Here is a 17,333-nt window from a genome sequence, read left to right as displayed (position 1 = left end):
ACATTTCCAGTGCACAAAAGTTGCATGACTTGAGTGCTTAAGAGTTTCCACATTCACATAACTTTCTGGGGACCGATTGGCATAACCTCCACAGTGGATAGAGGCTAACCATGAAGAAGGACTTTCCAATAAAGAATCAAGGTACCTTGAAGTCCTCATTTCTTCCTTTTTTTGTCTTTTGGTTTATCTGTTCCTGTTTTGTTTGACCAAGGAGAGTGACGGATCTGTTTATGAAGTTAAATTTCTGTCCAGGACACTTTCACGAATATAACTTTCCTGATTTACCAACTCATACAGTTTTGGGAAATGAGTACCTGCTGAGAACTTTACTCAGAGACATCTTTACTTCTTTATTTCTCAGTGCGTACACAAGAGGATTGAGCAGTGGGGTGATCACAGTGTAGGTCACTGCCACGAGCCGGTCCTTATCTGAGGAGTACAGGGACGTGGGCCTCAGGTAGATAAAGGAGGCGCAGCCGTAGTGGACGACGACCACCGTGAGGTGGGAGGCGCAGGTGGCAAAGGTCTTCTTCCGGCCCTCAGCCGAGGCCATCTTGAGGATGGTGGAGACGATCAGGACGTAGGAGATGAAGATCAGCACAGAGGGAACCAGCAATACCAGAATACTGAGGAAGAAGATGACCATCTCCTTTCGGTTGGTGTCCGTGCAGCCTAGTTTTATGACCGGGGAAATGTCACAGAAAAAGTGGTTGATCCGATGGGAGGCACAGAAAGGCACGCTAAACACCAAGGCATTGACCACCGCAGAGATGAGGAAGCCACAGAAGCCGGAGGCGAGGACCAGCTGAATGCAGGTGGCTCGGCCGACAACCAGTGCGTAGTTGAGAGGGTTGCAGATGGCAACGTAGCGATCATAGCCCATGACAGCAATTAGAAAACAGTTGGTACAGGCAAAGCCCACGAAGAAGTAGAGCTGAGCAGCACATCCGGAGAAAGAAATAGTCTGGCTTGCGGAAAGCAGGTTGGTCAGCATTTTTGGTACAATGACCAAGGTGTAGCAGGTTTCAGAGCAGGAGAGGACAAAGAGAAAGAAGTACATTGGGGTGTGCAGAGTCCTGTCCAGACGAATGATGATCATGATGGTGGCATTGGCCATCAGAGTGGTCAGGTAAACCAGGAGGAAGACGAAGAAGAGAAGGATCTGCAGATTCCCCTGATTTGAGAAGCCTACGAGGATGAACTCAGTGGTCATGCTCTGGTTCTGTCTCTTCATCGGTCAGTGGGAATCTGATCCAGACGTCCTGAAATTGTGAACAAAGAATTCAACAAAAGAGAAATGCCCCCAAAGAGACGATGCGTTTCTGCACAAAGCTGAAAACACTAGTTTGGAAAAACGAGTAACAAACCCTAATCACACTGATCATGGGGTCGGGGAAAGCAGGAGGTGTGAGGAGAAGTGACCTAAGATGTCCCACATCAAGGACATCTGACGGTTCACACACAGCGTGTTAAATCAAGAGGTGATGATTGAGAGCTCATCTCACCTAATCCTGTCATTTTATGGAAGAAGAAATCGAGGCTCGAAAAGATTAAGCCATTTACTTAACCCACATGAGAGCAATAGCCTTCGAAAAAATCACTTACCTGAAGAATCATCTTATGAGGATCTGATTCAGAAAAAAACCCAAAAACCAATGAAAAGAGTTCTGTCCAGTCCCTCAGATGTTTAGCTCAAATACTGTTTGCTTACATGTGATATTTCTCATTTATTTAGAAGTGTAGAGATTTATTGATGATAAATAATCAACTGCGAAACCTTTGGGATGGGCTTAGAATGATCCCACATACTGGTGTTTTCCTTGTCACGAGTGCATGGGAATTTGGGATTAAGAGCCTAAGTATACAGCTCATACTCTGCACAGAGGGTGATGAAGCCTCCATTCCTCCAGCGCTGCCTTGGTCTCTATTGCCTCCAGAATGTTCTAAGAACAGCTCTCACCATTATTTGGGGGTAGACCTGTCGTTCGATCTAAGAGCACATAGTACTGAAACGTGAGACAACCAGACAGACAGTCTTTATGTCAGAGAAAGCTCAGGGGGCACCTGGCAGGGGGGCTCAGTCAGTTGAGCATCTGTCTGCCTCTTGATTTCGGCTCAGATCGTGATCCCAGGGTCGTGGGATCGAGCCCTGAGTTGGGCTCTGTGTCGAGCGTGGAGCCTCCTTAAGATTTTCTCTCTCTCTCCCACTGCCCCTCTCCTCCACTTGCGCACTCTCTCTCTCTCAAAATATAAAAAAAAAAAAAAAAAAAAAAAAGCTCGGGAACCTCCTTGGTCAATTTGCACGCAATTCTGTGAATGTTTTGTGGAAATCTGGGAAGTATGTCCTGTCACTACAGTCAAGGTCCAGTTGTAAGAAGCCCACAGCCACAGTGCAGGCTGCTCTCTGGCTAGGCGCCTTAATTGTCGAGAACCTCCGGATTCATAGATGAACCAGATATTCCTCCTCGACTCAGCCACCTGTGGGTCTGGATGTGTCCTCTGCAGACACTTGCAAGGGGCTTAATCAGTTTTCATCAAGGATAGCCCTTTAGTTACTTCAGCAGAGCCATCATAATCCTCTTCCGGGTCTTATTATTCTCTTGACTAACACTCCTAGTTCTCTCAATTATTTCTCCTGACGTTGTTTCTGGAATTCTCTGTCTGGATCGTCATCTCAGGTGCTTTGGTCCTGAGCATTAGATCACACTTCTGGCCTCAACTGTAAGACAAGCTGGCTGGCCCACGGCCATCACACATCACTAACTTCTGTCCCTCCGTCTTTACAAATAACATCACATTTCCTTTCCCACCGTCCTTTATCCCCCCGCAGTCAATATTTAGCCCGGCCGCTCATCCCCTGCTTCATATTTATCTCCTGAAAGCCTTCTCTGAGTGGCTAAGAAGGCTTTGATTACCGTGCACGTCTACTTCTCTGTCAGTTGTTCTGGGACCATTGGTTGGAACGGAAGCAAAGAGACACAGGAGCTAGGCCGTGAGGCTGAGACCATGGCTCTGACACCGACCGGCTTTGTGACTCCGCGGAAATCCCGTCTTCGTGCCTCGGGCTTCCATCTGAAATGGCAGTGATAAGGGCAGAAACCGTTACGTGAGCACCAAATGGTCACAATCAATTCCCTGACTCATAGTGAATATTGAGGAAGTGTCCGCTCTATCTAATCCACCTGCCTCACTTGACAAGTCAGGAAGCTGAAGCCCGTAGAGGCACCATGTAAAGATCTAGGTGGCTTCGCAGCAGAAATGAGACTGGGTGGGTGTCACACATCGTGAGCTCCCCCATCCAGGGCTCTGTCCTGTCATTAACCTGGGTCCTGTGTTTGCCATCTCCTCTGTGCTGTGTGCCTACGTACCGGTGGCTGAGGAGACAGATCAGCGTGTTCCTGACTCTGTGCGGCCCCATAAGGTAGCCTGCCCCCCACCCCCTCCCGCCTCTTGTTCTCCCACCTTTACGGTGCCACCGATGCTTTCCATCAGCTCAAGTGTAGATCTGTCCTGTCATCCAGGATGTTTCCTCCTACATCTTGGTTTCAGTCTGTTTTGGAAAGCTTGCTGGTTTACATTCGTAATGCTTCCCTCCCTCTGCTCTCTCCATGTTCAGGTGGCAGGACCCATTCCCCGGCCCGTTTTGTCTTCGTCCCTGTATCTCCCCCCTGGATCCCGATGCTCTGACCCGCTTCACCTGTGCATGGCGTCCACCAGCTATGCTGCCTCTGAGTCCTTCTTTGGTGCCCAGGACATTTGTAGTGTGACTGACGGACGATGCCGCTCAGAGGGAAGGCTGGTGCTGCAGCCCCAATGCAAGAGAAACACTTACATTTAGAGGCAGGGTTCCTGCCCAATCCCGGGTTCCCTTCTAGACCCTGGCAAAATATAAACGGAGAGACGAATAGGTAAACTGTAAACACATCCCGCAGAATTTTTCCCCCCAGAACTGATTGCGGGAAGTGCAGGGCTATAAGCCTTTAAAAAGGAAAGACAGCTTTGTGAGCTGGATGGGCGGGAGCCAAGCGGACAGCCTTGACTTCACCAGCTCTGTGTGCCTGATGGCAGACACCCCAGTGAAATCCCTGGGTCTTAGAAAGGTAGAGCAGATACTCTAGGGGGTGAGGCCTCGGGGGGAGGTAGTTTGGGGAACGTGGGCATTAAAACCTTGAGAAAAAAATCAAATACATTCTGTGCTTGACTTGATCTGTGTAAAGGATGGAGAGCTCTGAATCTTATGATTTCCCCCCCCCCATAGGTCATTCATTTTGGCTCAAGGTTCCACTTGCTGAATGAAGTAATGAACTGTAACTCTCTTAATCACTGGCCTTGTAGAGTCTAGATAGAGATGAACTGCTTTAAGGGGTTACATAAATGCCATCCTTGACAAATCTCATATGGTTTCTTCCTCCTTCAAGGATGCTAGTTGAACAAACCAGATAATTGTTCCCGTGTCTCTGCTGCTTCAGTGCATCTCAGCTACGCCTGCAACCCAAAGGGGCGGAAATTCTAACCTTTGCGACGCTTCTCTGCTAGATCAATCTTTTCAAATACATGAGTGAATGCAGACCTCCTTTTACGCATCCATCAGTTCGTTGCTTTAATCCTTACACATTGAGTACTGATGTCGTTCCAGGCACTCTGGTGATTGTTTCCATTGTTCCGGTGGGGAGGGCTTCACAAAGTAGGGAATGGAGGAGTCCACGATGGTGGTGGTTTACAGGCCACCTATCGCGGGATTGTACCCAGGATCCTCTGAGTGAGGACTCTTTGGGGTAGGTGCTGGGACTCTTGAAATTGGCTCCAGGGATCTCTATCATTCTTAAGTTTAGAGCTACAGCTCTGTGTCTGAAAAGAGGTTGGTGTTTAGAAGGGCAGATGTAGAAGTGAGGCAAAGAGGGCTAAGCCTGAGGTGCTCTCAGGACACTGCACTGGATCCTTACTCATGCTTGGGGTCTCCAACTCCTCACGTTCCTCTTCCGCGTCTCTCCCTGACAACACATCTCTTTCTGAAGGACTCAGGATTTTTGTGCTATTTAAGGAGGGAAGAAATCATGGATTTCTCTCTCATGTTTTAGTTTTTAATTCTGAGAAATATGAGGTTCTCATTGATAGATGTGTGCTATGGGTTAATACAAATGAGAGGGGTGCCTGGGTGGCTCAGTCGATTGAGCGTCTGACTTCAGCTCAGGTCATGATTTTGTGGTTCATGGGTTCGAGCCCCACAATGGGCTCACTGCTGTCAACACAGAGACGGTTCCAGATTCTCTGTCCCCCTCTCCCTGCTTGCACGCTCTCTCAAAATTAAATAAACATGAAAAAAGAAAGAAAGAAATCGGGCTACTACAAGTAAGAGTCTAAAAGGAAGAATTGTTGGGGCGCCTGGGTGGCTCAGTCGGTTGAGCGGCCGGCTTCGGCTCAGGTCATGATCTCACAGTCTGTGAGTTCGAGCCCCGCGTCAGGCTCTGTGCGGACAGCTCGAAGCCTGGAGCCTGCTGCGGATTCTGCGTCTCCCTCTCTCTCTCTGCCCCTCCCCAGCTTGCACTCTGTCTCTCCCTCTCTCAAAAATAAATAAACATTAAACAAAAATTTAAAAAAAGGTAAGAATTGTTTAAATTCATAGGTCATTTCAGAGAGAGAGGGGTGAAGGACTGTACCAGCAAGGCTTTCTTTCCACTAATTTCCATACTGCAGCTCCGATATTATGAGCACCTTTCTGCGCATCTACTAGGCAAGCATCGGTATCCATTCATCAGTGCATTGAGCTCAATAATGAGCTCATCGGTTGAGACCATATTATGTGCATTTACCGAAGGAACCCAAGGAGAGCACGGTGGTCCTGCTGAGCTGACGAGTGTAAATTGAAGCAAAGTAAGAAAAGCTTGAGAAGGTCAAGCATCTGTCCTCTGAAGGGAGGATACCAGAGAGATGGGCCAGTTTAGGGCAAGTGTAGTCACCCCCTGTCACCCTACAGGGCTATTGCAGTAGGGCCGACTCTCTTCCCCATGCTGTGCTTTTCATCCTTATGAATTACTTATTTCATAACTGGAAGCTTGAATCTCTTAATCCGTTTCACTTATTTCACCCCTCTCTCACCCCCTCCCCTCTGGCAGCCTCCAGTTTGTTCTCTGTATGTATGAGTCTGTTTCCGTTTCTTTTCGTTTGTTTGTTTGTTTTGTGTTGTTTTTATATTCCAGATACTAAATAATTAAAAAATTTAAAATATCACACATGATGAACACAATTTAGAAACAGAGGACCCAGATACCAAGAAAAGCTACTGAGCAACACTGACCATGTGATATTGGCATAAGACTGAACACTTGAATCAATGGAACGGACGCAAACTGTAGAAATGGCACCATGCACATATGCCCAACTGATTTTCGGCAAAATGCTAAGGTTTTTCAATGAAGAAAAGACAGTCTTTTTAATGCACTGTGATGGAAATATTGGATGTACATATTAAAAAATACAAACCTTGACCTTTACCAAAAGTCATACACAATTTAACCTACAAATATCAAAGGTATGCAAATTTGGGGGGAAAAACTCAGAAATTCTGCAACTTTGAGTAGACAAATAATTAGATCGACAGAAGATAGAAAACATGAATCACGAAAGGAAAAAAAAGTGATGAATTGAACTACACCTACATCAAAAATGTTGCTATTCCAAAATTAGATAATGTTGATGGTTGCAAAACTCTGATTATATGGTCAACTACTGAGCTGTGTACTTTAAAGCTGTAAATAAAATGGCTTGCAAGTTATAGTTCTTTTTTATATTATTTAAAATTTTTTTATTGTTTTTTAATTTATTTTTTGAGAGAGAGACAGAGAGGAAACTGGGGGGTGGGGGAAGAGACGGAGAGGGAGACACAGAATCCAAAGCAGGCTCCAGTCTCTGAGCTAGTAGCACAGAGCCTGACGCGGGGCTCGAACTCACGAACTGTGAGATCATGACCTGAGCTGAAGTCAGAGGCTTAACCGATTGAGCCACCCAGGCGCCTCTACAAATTACATTTCATTAAGACTAGTATAGCAAAGGCATAATCAATGAAATTGAAAGGTAAACCACATAGTAGGAGAACATATTTGCAAAATCTATATCTAATAATAGACTCTTATCCAGAATACAAACGTATCTCTTACAGAAGAAAAAATAGAAAGGCAGACCAATTAATGAAAATTCAGTCAAAGGATTGAACACGTACTTGGTTCACAAGAAATTACAAATAGCCAGAAGCACATGAAAAACTGCCCAGCACACTTAATCTTCAAGTACATGCATAATCAAGGTACCGTGAAATGTCACTACCCTTGTGGGCTGTTGAAAAGATGAACAGTAGAAGAAGCAGACAGGATGTGAGGGTGCTGGAGCTCTCCTGCCTTGCTGGTAGAAATTAGTCACCATATAGCCTTTCTGGAAAACAGTTTGACACTTTATAAATGGTTAGATTTACCTCTACCAGCTGGCACAGCCATCCCCCTCGTAGATACTTACCAAAGACAAATGAACATATATGTCTGCATAATGAATTGGAGACTCATTTCATAAGAGTTTTACTCTGATTAGCCTCAAACTGGAAATAAGCCAAATGTCCTCCAACAGTTCAACAAATGAATAAATTGTGGTGTATTTGTAAATGGAATGCTGTTAAGCAATAAACAGAAAACGATAAATGCAACAAAATAAGTGAGTCTCAAAAACCTTACGCTCAGTGAAAGATAGAAGACACAAAAATGAACATACTATTTGATTTCATTTTTATGAAATTATGGAAAAGATCAAACCATATCAATAAAAACAAGTTTAGTGTTTTTCTACAGGCGTGGGTTGAGTGGAATTGACCATAAACAGATGGGAAGGAACTTTTGGGGGTTGTAGAAATGTTTTATATCTTGATGGGGTGGTTATTGCTTGGGTGTATGCATCTTTCAAAACTCACCAAACTGTACATTTAAATTGGAAACATTTTATGGCATATAAAGGAATCTCTGTAAGGTTAGTTTTCAATGGCAGAAAATATTTTAATAAAAATTTAAAAACTAGTTGGAACCCTTTTAATTCAAAGTCGAAATGTAATTTGTGAACCATGTAGTCTTACAAATCCATAAAGACCAAAAGCAAAGGAAAAATAAGAAAGTGTTATAAGTAGAAAAATTCCAAAAGTTGAAGGAATACCTGATAAATTTTTGTGAAATGTTTTACCCCTACTAAGATGTAATCAAAGGAATGTCAAAAGAGGCAAATAACATTTTTATCTTTCATCTTGACTAGAACTGAAAGGTTAAAAAAAGCATTATATATATATATATATGTATATACATATATGTATATGTATATATGCATATGTATATGGGTACATGCATATGTATATGTATATACATATATATGTGTGTGTGTATATATATATATATATATATACATATATATATGTATATCATGGAGAAATTGACTTGTCCACAGATAATTAGTGAAAGTATACATTTATAACAATATTATAAAGCTCCCGCATCTACTGCAAAGATTGATGTCAGATCATACATAGCTGTTTTCTGAGAGCAAATCCACTTGAGGTATTTAAAGTAATGAAAGATTTGATAGAGGACTTAGAGATATATATCTGTTGAAGGCCAAGAGAAGGAATGTCAGGAGGGTTGTTCTTGACTTTCAGCATTTAAAAGGATTATAGGGAGGCCCCACCTATGGTTTTGGCTGATGCAGCCCTAGAGAGTGATTCTCAGGAAATCCAAATGCCAAGGGCAAAAGCCTGTACCTACCATCTGCTGGCATAACATGTTCCCAGAAAACACTGCCTTTCCTTCTCTTCCATTATCTATACAGCTCTAAATGTGTCTCAAATTCTCCTGGCAAGTGAAGGGATTCAGGGCAGTCTCCCCCTTCCCTTCACTCCCCCAGAATGTACCACTTTGGCATGTGAGTTATTTTGAGCTGAAGGCACTTGAGACCTTGTGGGCTCAATAGAAACTTTTGTCCTGCCTTAACCACACAGAAGAATCTAAACTGGTGGTGATTCCCCCAAATAAAGGTTATTAACAGATAAATTTGATCTGAGTGACCCATCTACCTGGTAGGGCAAACATGTAATTACCAAACATCTGCTCTTTTTATTTCCTTCTGAAGTGCATTCCTTTTTTCTGAAATCCCAGACCCCTACCCCTTCTCCTTAGTTGGGAATGACATTATAGACCTCATTTTGCCTAACTGTCTTTGGAATTTCCATGTCTTTGGGGATTCTCCATATGTATACCTATTAATTTCAATTGATTTTCTCCTGTTAATCTATCTCATGTCAATTCTTTAGTCCAGTTAGAAGGACCTTTGAGGTATAGGAATTCTTGCTCCTTGACCCAAAGAATCTGGACAGACTCCAGGAATTTGAGGATTTCTGTCCTTCTAGAAGAGTACAGTAAAGAGAGCCTAGAATTATAACTATGATATGAAGTATCAACAAAATATAACCAGCCCAATTTTTCCTTTTGGATATTCAACATCCATACATAACCTTCTTTTCTTGTTTCCATTTCCAAACAGTAGTAACTAATGTGATGCAAATATACCTCACATAGTATGCCCACATTCATCTTCAAAAAAAGGGGACATGGTGCCACTGGTTAAGTATTCCCTGATGGCCTTGTTTTAAATATTGAATTATGATGTTTATCACCAGCAGCACACCTTATACATACTAGTCTATTAAGAAAAGGGGGAGTATGGTTAACATATACAGATATATACATCATTAGGCAAGCAAGAAAATAAAACACAGCTACTGCAACCCTCATTTCTGGAATTTATCACAAGACTGTCATAGTTATTTATGATTTTTTTCTTTCACCTATTGAACAGTCTTTTGAACTTAGCCAACACCTCAACATTTCCAAACAAACTAGCCATTGTGACTTTGCCTAATTTAGGTTGTTTCAATCAAAATTTGTATATGAAGTAATAAAAGATGCCCTATCTTCTCTCCTAGATTCCAGACACACTCTTCCCTGCCTTAGTAGTGTTCCTTAAAAAACAGTAGCCATAAAGGAAGACAGCGAGCGAGGAAGAAAGGAAGAAAGAAACAAACCACAAGACAATCAGAAGACAACGAACAAAATGGGAAGAGTAAGTCCTTCACTAGTCACTTTAAATGTCAATGGAGTAAATTCTCCAAATAAGAGACAGAATGACTGAATAAATAAAAACACAAGATCCAATAATGTCTTGCCTGCAAATGACTCGCTTTAGCTTTTTAGGACACATATAGGCTGAAAGTGAGGGATGGAAAAAAGATATTCCATGAAAATGGTAAACAGAAAAAGAACAGGGGTGGCTCTCTTCATATCAGACAAGATACACTGAAGTCAAAACTGCTACAAGAGACAAAAAATACCTATTGTATCATTATCGTTACATAATGATAAAAGTGCCAATTTAATAGGAAGATATAACAATTATGGATATATATGCATCCTACATCAAAGCACCTAAATATGTAAAACAAATATTGACAGCTCTGAAGGGAGAAACAATAGCAATCCAATAATAGGAGGAGATTTCAAAATGTCACCTTCCATAAAAGGATCATTCAGACAGAAAGTTGGTCAAGAAAACGAAGAATGGAACAACAGTATAGAACAAATGGATCTAACAGACATATACAGAACTCTCCATCCAATTGCAGAAGAATGCATTGCCTTTTCAAGTGCACACAGGACATCCTCCAGGATAGATCACATGCTAGGACACAAAACGAGTCTCAACAAATTCAAAATCAACGTCATTCCAAGTAACTTTTCTGACTACAATGGAATGAAATCAGAAATCACTGACAGCAAGAACATGCGAAAATTCACAAATAGATGGAAACTAAACGAGCACACTCTTGATAATCACTGGGGCAAAGAGGAATTTAAAAGAGCATTTAAAGAATATCTTGAGACAAACAAAAAATGAAAATACAACATAGTAGGGTGTATAGGATGCAGCATAAGTAGAATTAAGAGGAAAGTTTGTAGCCATAAATGCCTAAAGAAGTACAGATCTCAAATAAACAAACTGACACTATACTTTTAGGAAGAAGAAAAAAGAGAACAAACTAAGCCCAAAGTTAACAGGAGTGGAATAATAATTATTAGAGAAGAAACACACCAAAAGGATACTAGAAAGCCAGTATAAAAGAATGATCAACCAAACCAAGTCTACTCTTTTTGAAAACAAAAATAAAAACAAAATTGACAAAACTTTCACCAGAGTAATTGAAGTAAAAGACAGAAGACTCAAATAAATAAAATAAAAAATGAAAGAAGAGACATGCACAACGTATGCCTGAGAATCAGAAAGGATCATAGGGGGCTATTATGAACAATCGTACTGCTACAAATTGGATAAATTCCTAAAAACATATAACCCACCGAAATTGTATCAAGAAGAAACAGAAAGCTTGACAAGCCCAATTACAAATAAAGAAATTGATCTGTAATCAAAAATTTCCCAGCAAGGAAAAGCCCAGACCAGATAGTATCACGGGTACTTTCTACCAAACGTGTGACGAAAAATTAACACCAATCCTTTTAATCTCTTCCAAAAAAGAGAAGAGGGAACAATTTCAAACTCTTTTCATGAGGGTAATATTACCCTGACACCAAAGGCAAAGACAGCACAGAAATATCATGGGCCAGTATCTCTGATAAACACAGATGCAGAAGTCCTCAGCAATTCAGTTTCCTGGGAAACTGAATGCAAGGACCATTACAATTATTACACATTATGATCAAGTGAGATTTACTCTTGAAATGCAGTAAGTTCAAAGTGCACCAATCAGTGTGATAGACCACACTAACAAAAGGAGAGAAAAAACATGATCAAAACAAAAATGCGGAGAAAGCATTTGACAAAGTACAACATCCATTCATGATTAAAACTCTCAACAAATTGGGTAGAGTAGGAATTTACTAGGACATAATAAAGGCCATAGATGAAAAGCCCACAGCTAAATTATATTATCAATGGATGAATAGGTGAAGAAAACATATGTGTGTGTATATATATACAGATATATATATATATATGAAGAAAAAATATATATTGTATATGCTAATCACAAGTGTTCTCACCACACACACAGGTTGTAACTATGTGACGTGACTGATATGTTAAGGGGCTTTATTGTGATAACCATTTCACAGTGTATACGTATATCAAGGCATCATATTGTATATCTTAAATACGTACAGTTTTTTGTGAAGTTAGAAAAAGTTTCCAAATCAAAAGTGAAAATAGATTAAAAATGTTTTAAAGAGAGAAAAAATACCTATTGTTTCTGTCATGGGGGAAACAAATGACAGGTAACCTCTGGAACTGATAAGCCTAAACACTGAGGAGTGTATCTTTCAAAAAATCTACATATTCATTGAAATATGTAGCTATGTTCCTCTGCTAAAGGATACTCGCAAAAATCATCTACCTGTAACTTACAGATAGATAAGCTAAGTTTAAATTCTTAGATTGAGGAAACGCGTCCCGAAAAATAAAATCGATTCTGTGGCAAGCATAAGGAAATCGGACCAATTACCCTAGCTAGAGGAATAAACCCCTTTCTGCCTCTAGATCGTTTGTAGACCAAAGCGGACTGAAGCGGCCAAGGGCAAGTCTCAATTTCCCGTCTCGAGTTTCCTGGCACAGGTAACACTCCTGGGAGAAATCATAGCTCTGAACTACAAAGCCCAACCTTATGGGTGTCGGTCAGGGTGCAAAGGAAGGAACTCTTTCCGTCGCCTCTCACACGGATTCCCAGACTCACACGTGCTGGCTGCTGGCCCAGGGGCACAGTACGTTGTTTGCGAGTTCGGAAGAGACTCACAACTCCATCCAGGGTGGTCACACTGTTGGTGCTGCTAGTGAGGCTGCAGGAAGCCACTTCTTTGTTCTACCAGGACACCTCCTTTGAGTGGTGGGGTACAGAGAGGGAGCCTGCTTGCCAGTATGATTCACTAAATAATCACCGTTTTCTTACTGACGTGAGAGGTCACTTCTGTCAAAGCCCGACTTTCAAATATGCACACATTAATTCCTGAGCGGTCCTCTCTGGGTCTCTGTATTATTGGTTTCTTCCTGTCCCACAGCACGCTCTTTTTATTTCTAAGGCGGCTTACTCCTGGGAAGGGTGAGCCTCCATATTACCCGTCGTTTCTCAACAGTGTCTTATTCTTCCGTGGTAAACCTTAGAACTTTGATGGTCAGTCTACCTTCACAGTTCGTGCTGGGAGTTTGCCTGGAACTATACTCACTTTGGATTCACTTGGTTGAAAGTGACAACTTTGTTTAGTCACTCCAGTAAAAAAACATTTGTAGACAGCAAACAATTTAATGATAGAACTCAAGTACGCTGAAGACACGTGCCAAAAACTTAGGTTTTGGCAGAATATCTCAATGTCTCTAATTAGAATATCTATGGGCAAGAACCCGAGAAGATGAATTTGTAATTAAGTCCTATTTTGACTCTTACAAACACTAAAGTTGAGAAGTAACTTTATATACTGTTATTCCCAACATAAGATACTCTTTTCCCTGACAGAAATTCAATGAAACATTTCCACATGGTCCCTGCAATACATGTTTTATTATGGTGGTTTCTCCTTCACAATCTATCACAGATGGACTGAACTTCCAATGAAGACACGGGCTAATTTTGCTCATGGCTCCTTCTCCCCAGGTTCCTCGGCAAAGGGTACCTTTAAGAAATTGGTGACATTAGTTTTCCCAAACAGGCTTGATGTTCTAATTAACCCCAAGACGATGTCTCCAGTAGTAGATACAGCCTCAGGAGTCCAACAATCACAGTACATGTTGCTAATAACCACACTGCCTGCTGGTCACCAGAATGTCTACAGAGAGTGACTTTGGCTGGAGAGGTCGAGGGTCCTGATGGGTGAAAGAGGCTTCCTATATTGATGCAGATAAGAGCTTCTACGTAGGGCAGGTTCACTCTCTCTGCTTTCCTTTCTTCAGATTCTAATCTTTGGCTTAGGATCTAGTTGTCAAGGGTTCCCACATACCGAACAGCTCCTTCTGTCTGAATTGAAAGGAAGAGGGCAATGTAGGTACTTACTGAACAGCGGGGATGTTGACGTAGTCTGGGGCTTTGTGGTGCATGAACCTGAGTGATGAGTGGTGCTTGTGAACATCAACCCCACCCCTGACAAAGGAGATCAAGTGATGGCAGCTCCTGTAAGTGGCAGGCTTGAGAAGGAGAATCAGGGGCTACTTTTAACTCAAAGTCCTAAGAGTGATTCAGTATGCTCCATAAAGTTCTCTGAATTTTCTTAATGACCAGACTGGGTCAGTCTTGTTCCTAGCTAGATTTTCTTTTCCTTTCTTTTCGATTGGACGGTTCATGGATTAAAAGAAACAGATACTGAGCCTCCACTTGTCTCTCTGCTGTGTACTCATGGATGACTGTTGTTGGCTATATTGGAAATCTGATGCTTAGACTACATTTTAATAGGGCAAGTTCAGGTTTTTCATGTGTATCTAAGAAGATAAAATCTTACTTCTTTACTATCTGATGCTGCCTCCATAGTTTCTCTCAGTTTATTCATTGGGGCTTTTCCTAAAATAAATATCTGAATGTCTCAAAAGTTTTGCGTCCAAACTTTATGTAGAATTGTCCTCTTTTTTTCAGGTATCCAGTACCCTCATGTGTCGAGTCACTATTTAAATCCAAGTTACATAATATCCCAAGGAGGCATCTAAGGAGTTAGAAAGATAAGCTGTGCGAGTGTCATATCCTAGAATCATAACCTGAATTCCATCCATAAGTTCTAGAATATAAGGGCACTTTAGGGATCACCATTGAGAGAATCTTGGATTCCCTGAGTGGAAAGGACTCTTAGGGGTTGGTACTCCACTCTCACCTTAAGTCAAAAGTCCTTCTGCAAGACACTGTTCAAGGAATTTCTGCTTAAATACTTTTCCATGCATCCTGACAGTTCATTACAGTGACTGCTTACTCCAGCCCCTTTAATTTTAAAGAGACCAAATATCCAAATGACGTGCCTTGCCCAAAGTCACACAAAGCTAGACCTAACATATAGGTCTTCTCACATCAAATGGAAGGATCTTTTACCTTAATTTTATAGCGTGCTGGTATTGGGCTGGAAAACCTTCTTAAAATTTTTCTACTCTTATATCTTTCCATCCATAGTATAGACCTAACTCACTGTGGTGGTCTCTGATGTTTTCTTGGGCGGACGAGCACTGCTTTCTCAGATGGACTGTGCCTCTGGGTCCCCAGACACCACAAAAAGGGCATATATACTGATCACACAACTCACTTAGATGGTGCAGTTATATTCATAGTATATAAGAAAAGTCCACTTGACTGAAATCAGCTGTTCTCATGGGTCTGAGTGACGAATAACCCAAAATATTATTTTGGTGTTGGGTAGATACCAAAAATTATCTCGTTATTTGTAATTAGGCAGATTATTTGGTATTGGGTACTGGGTATTTGGTATTGAATATTTTGGTATTGGGTACCCTTTCACAATCAAGGAAATTCAAGCCTCCGGAATTCTACATATCATATGAGTGGAGTGAGGGTATAGTGGGAATTCAGCATGGATTAGGTGAAAGAAGATCCAGAAAGATCTTTGAAAGGGGCTAAGACAAGGATAACTAATGAGCATAAATTCAGATTTGCCTCAGTGTCTTGAAATAGATGGAAATCCATTTGTCCTGGTGAGGGTGTCATGTACAGATATCGTCTCATTGTTTTGTTTTTCTTAGTATAGTAAACATATAGCTATTACATACATATGTATATAGTGGGGATAGATGGGGTATATACATATTTCATATTTTATTTAACAGAAATATCCTTATAATTGCAGAATTAAAAATTCCTATTATTTGTTAAAGAAATTTAAAACCAGCATATGTGAGTATCCTAATACTAACTTCAAATGAATGAATGATTATATCTATTGAAGTTTAGAACCAGTTTCTATCATGTAAGAAAGAACAAAAATGTATTATCTCTAAATTCTAGGCATAGATACAATGAGTTTCAGAAATTTCCCATCATTTACCTTAAAATCTAAGAATCTAAGGTTTTCTCTTGGCTAAAAGAACACAAAAACAAACAATTCTGGTGGCAGATGGAAATAATTCCTCAACCTAAAAGTATATAAATACACCGAAAGGTGTGTAAATAAAGATTGGATGCAATCTAAATAAAGGCTAGGTGATTTTGCTTCCTGAGAACACTTTCTTCACTCACTAGGCTTAGAAAGTTGGGAAATACACCCAGTAAAAAATGAATTGATATAAGCGCTAAAAATGACTTTAGAAATGCTCCTTTCTAGTAGTTTGCAGACCATGTTTAGTAGCTAAATATTCAAAAGGAATCTTGTTGACAATAATATATAAAAGACATAAAGCCTGTGAGTTATGATGGGACACAGGAACCTGGAAAACAGACCAATTGTTGCATTCTTTTTCATGCTCTGTGACAAGCTCTGCACCATTTTGGGGAGAACTCTCTTCTCTGAGTTTCTCTGAGGCATGGAAAATGGGAAAAGGGAGGCGAGCTGCAAATGCCACAAAGGTAGTGAATCTCTTTTCACCACCCTGGTGACTCTTCTCTTCCTAGGAAAGGAGACCTTCTTTAAAGCAGTGCTGTCTTCTGTTCCCCCCTTGGCTCAGGGGTCCAGTGTGGAGCCTCCAGTAATGTCCGTAATCGCTGGCTTAGTCTGCCAGAGATAACACTAAAGGTGTTTCTTTCCTTATTGTTTGGGGTACTGCCATAGATTGTTGTAATGAATAATCGACATGGATATATGCAGTGCTTACCACATATCCTAGCATATAGTAAGTCATCAACAAACACAATTCCCCTCACACGTTTGCTGGACATCCTCTCCCTGCCTATGGTTGGATAAACTGAGGTTCGTACGCTGTGTCCCAACGCCACTCATTCCTTCATTCCACATTCCAAGTTCAGATGGCTGAAGTTAAACTTAGTTTTTCCTTTTGGAGAGCTAGTTTCCTTGGGCTTGGAGTGGGCAAGAGAAACACAATAATCCCTAAGGAAGATGCAAAAGGAAACAGACAGTTCCTTAATCCTTGGCTAGAGAGATAACATGGTCTTAGTCTTAGAGAATGCTTCCTAGTTGGCCGTCAGTTGGTTGGTTGTATATTTCGCCTTAATCCTTTTCTTAGCAGAGCTTTCCGAGGAGGAATGAAGTTCTTGCTGCCTGCAGACTTTGTGCTGAGCTTCCCATACATTTCCCGGATCCTGGCCTCTGTCTCTGTCC

The 17,333-nt window shown here is 41.3% G+C and overlaps 1 protein-coding gene across 1 annotated transcript; it reads right to left on the bottom strand.

Annotated features, from left to right (window-relative positions):
* Positions 1-289: 289 nt before the first annotated feature.
* Positions 290-1,234, bottom strand: LOC115505714 (olfactory receptor 10T2-like). Its single transcript, XM_030303473.1, has one exon. It carries the CDS (start codon positions 1,232-1,234, stop codon positions 290-292), a length of 945 nt encoding a protein of 314 aa, XP_030159333.1.
* Positions 1,235-17,333: the final 16,099 nt, after the last annotated feature.

This window comes from Lynx canadensis, chromosome F1 (assembly GCF_007474595.2).
Source record: "Lynx canadensis isolate LIC74 chromosome F1, mLynCan4.pri.v2, whole genome shotgun sequence".
In the NCBI taxonomy this organism is placed as follows: Eukaryota; Metazoa; Chordata; class Mammalia; order Carnivora; family Felidae; genus Lynx; species Lynx canadensis.
Note: the sequence above shows the minus strand (reverse complement) of the source record. Positions and strands in the feature narration are given on the sequence as shown.

Coding starts and splice junctions, on each gene's coding strand:
- LOC115505714 (XM_030303473.1), bottom strand. CDS start 1,234: ATGAAGAGACAGAACCAGAGCATGACCACTGAGTTCATCCTCGTAGGC.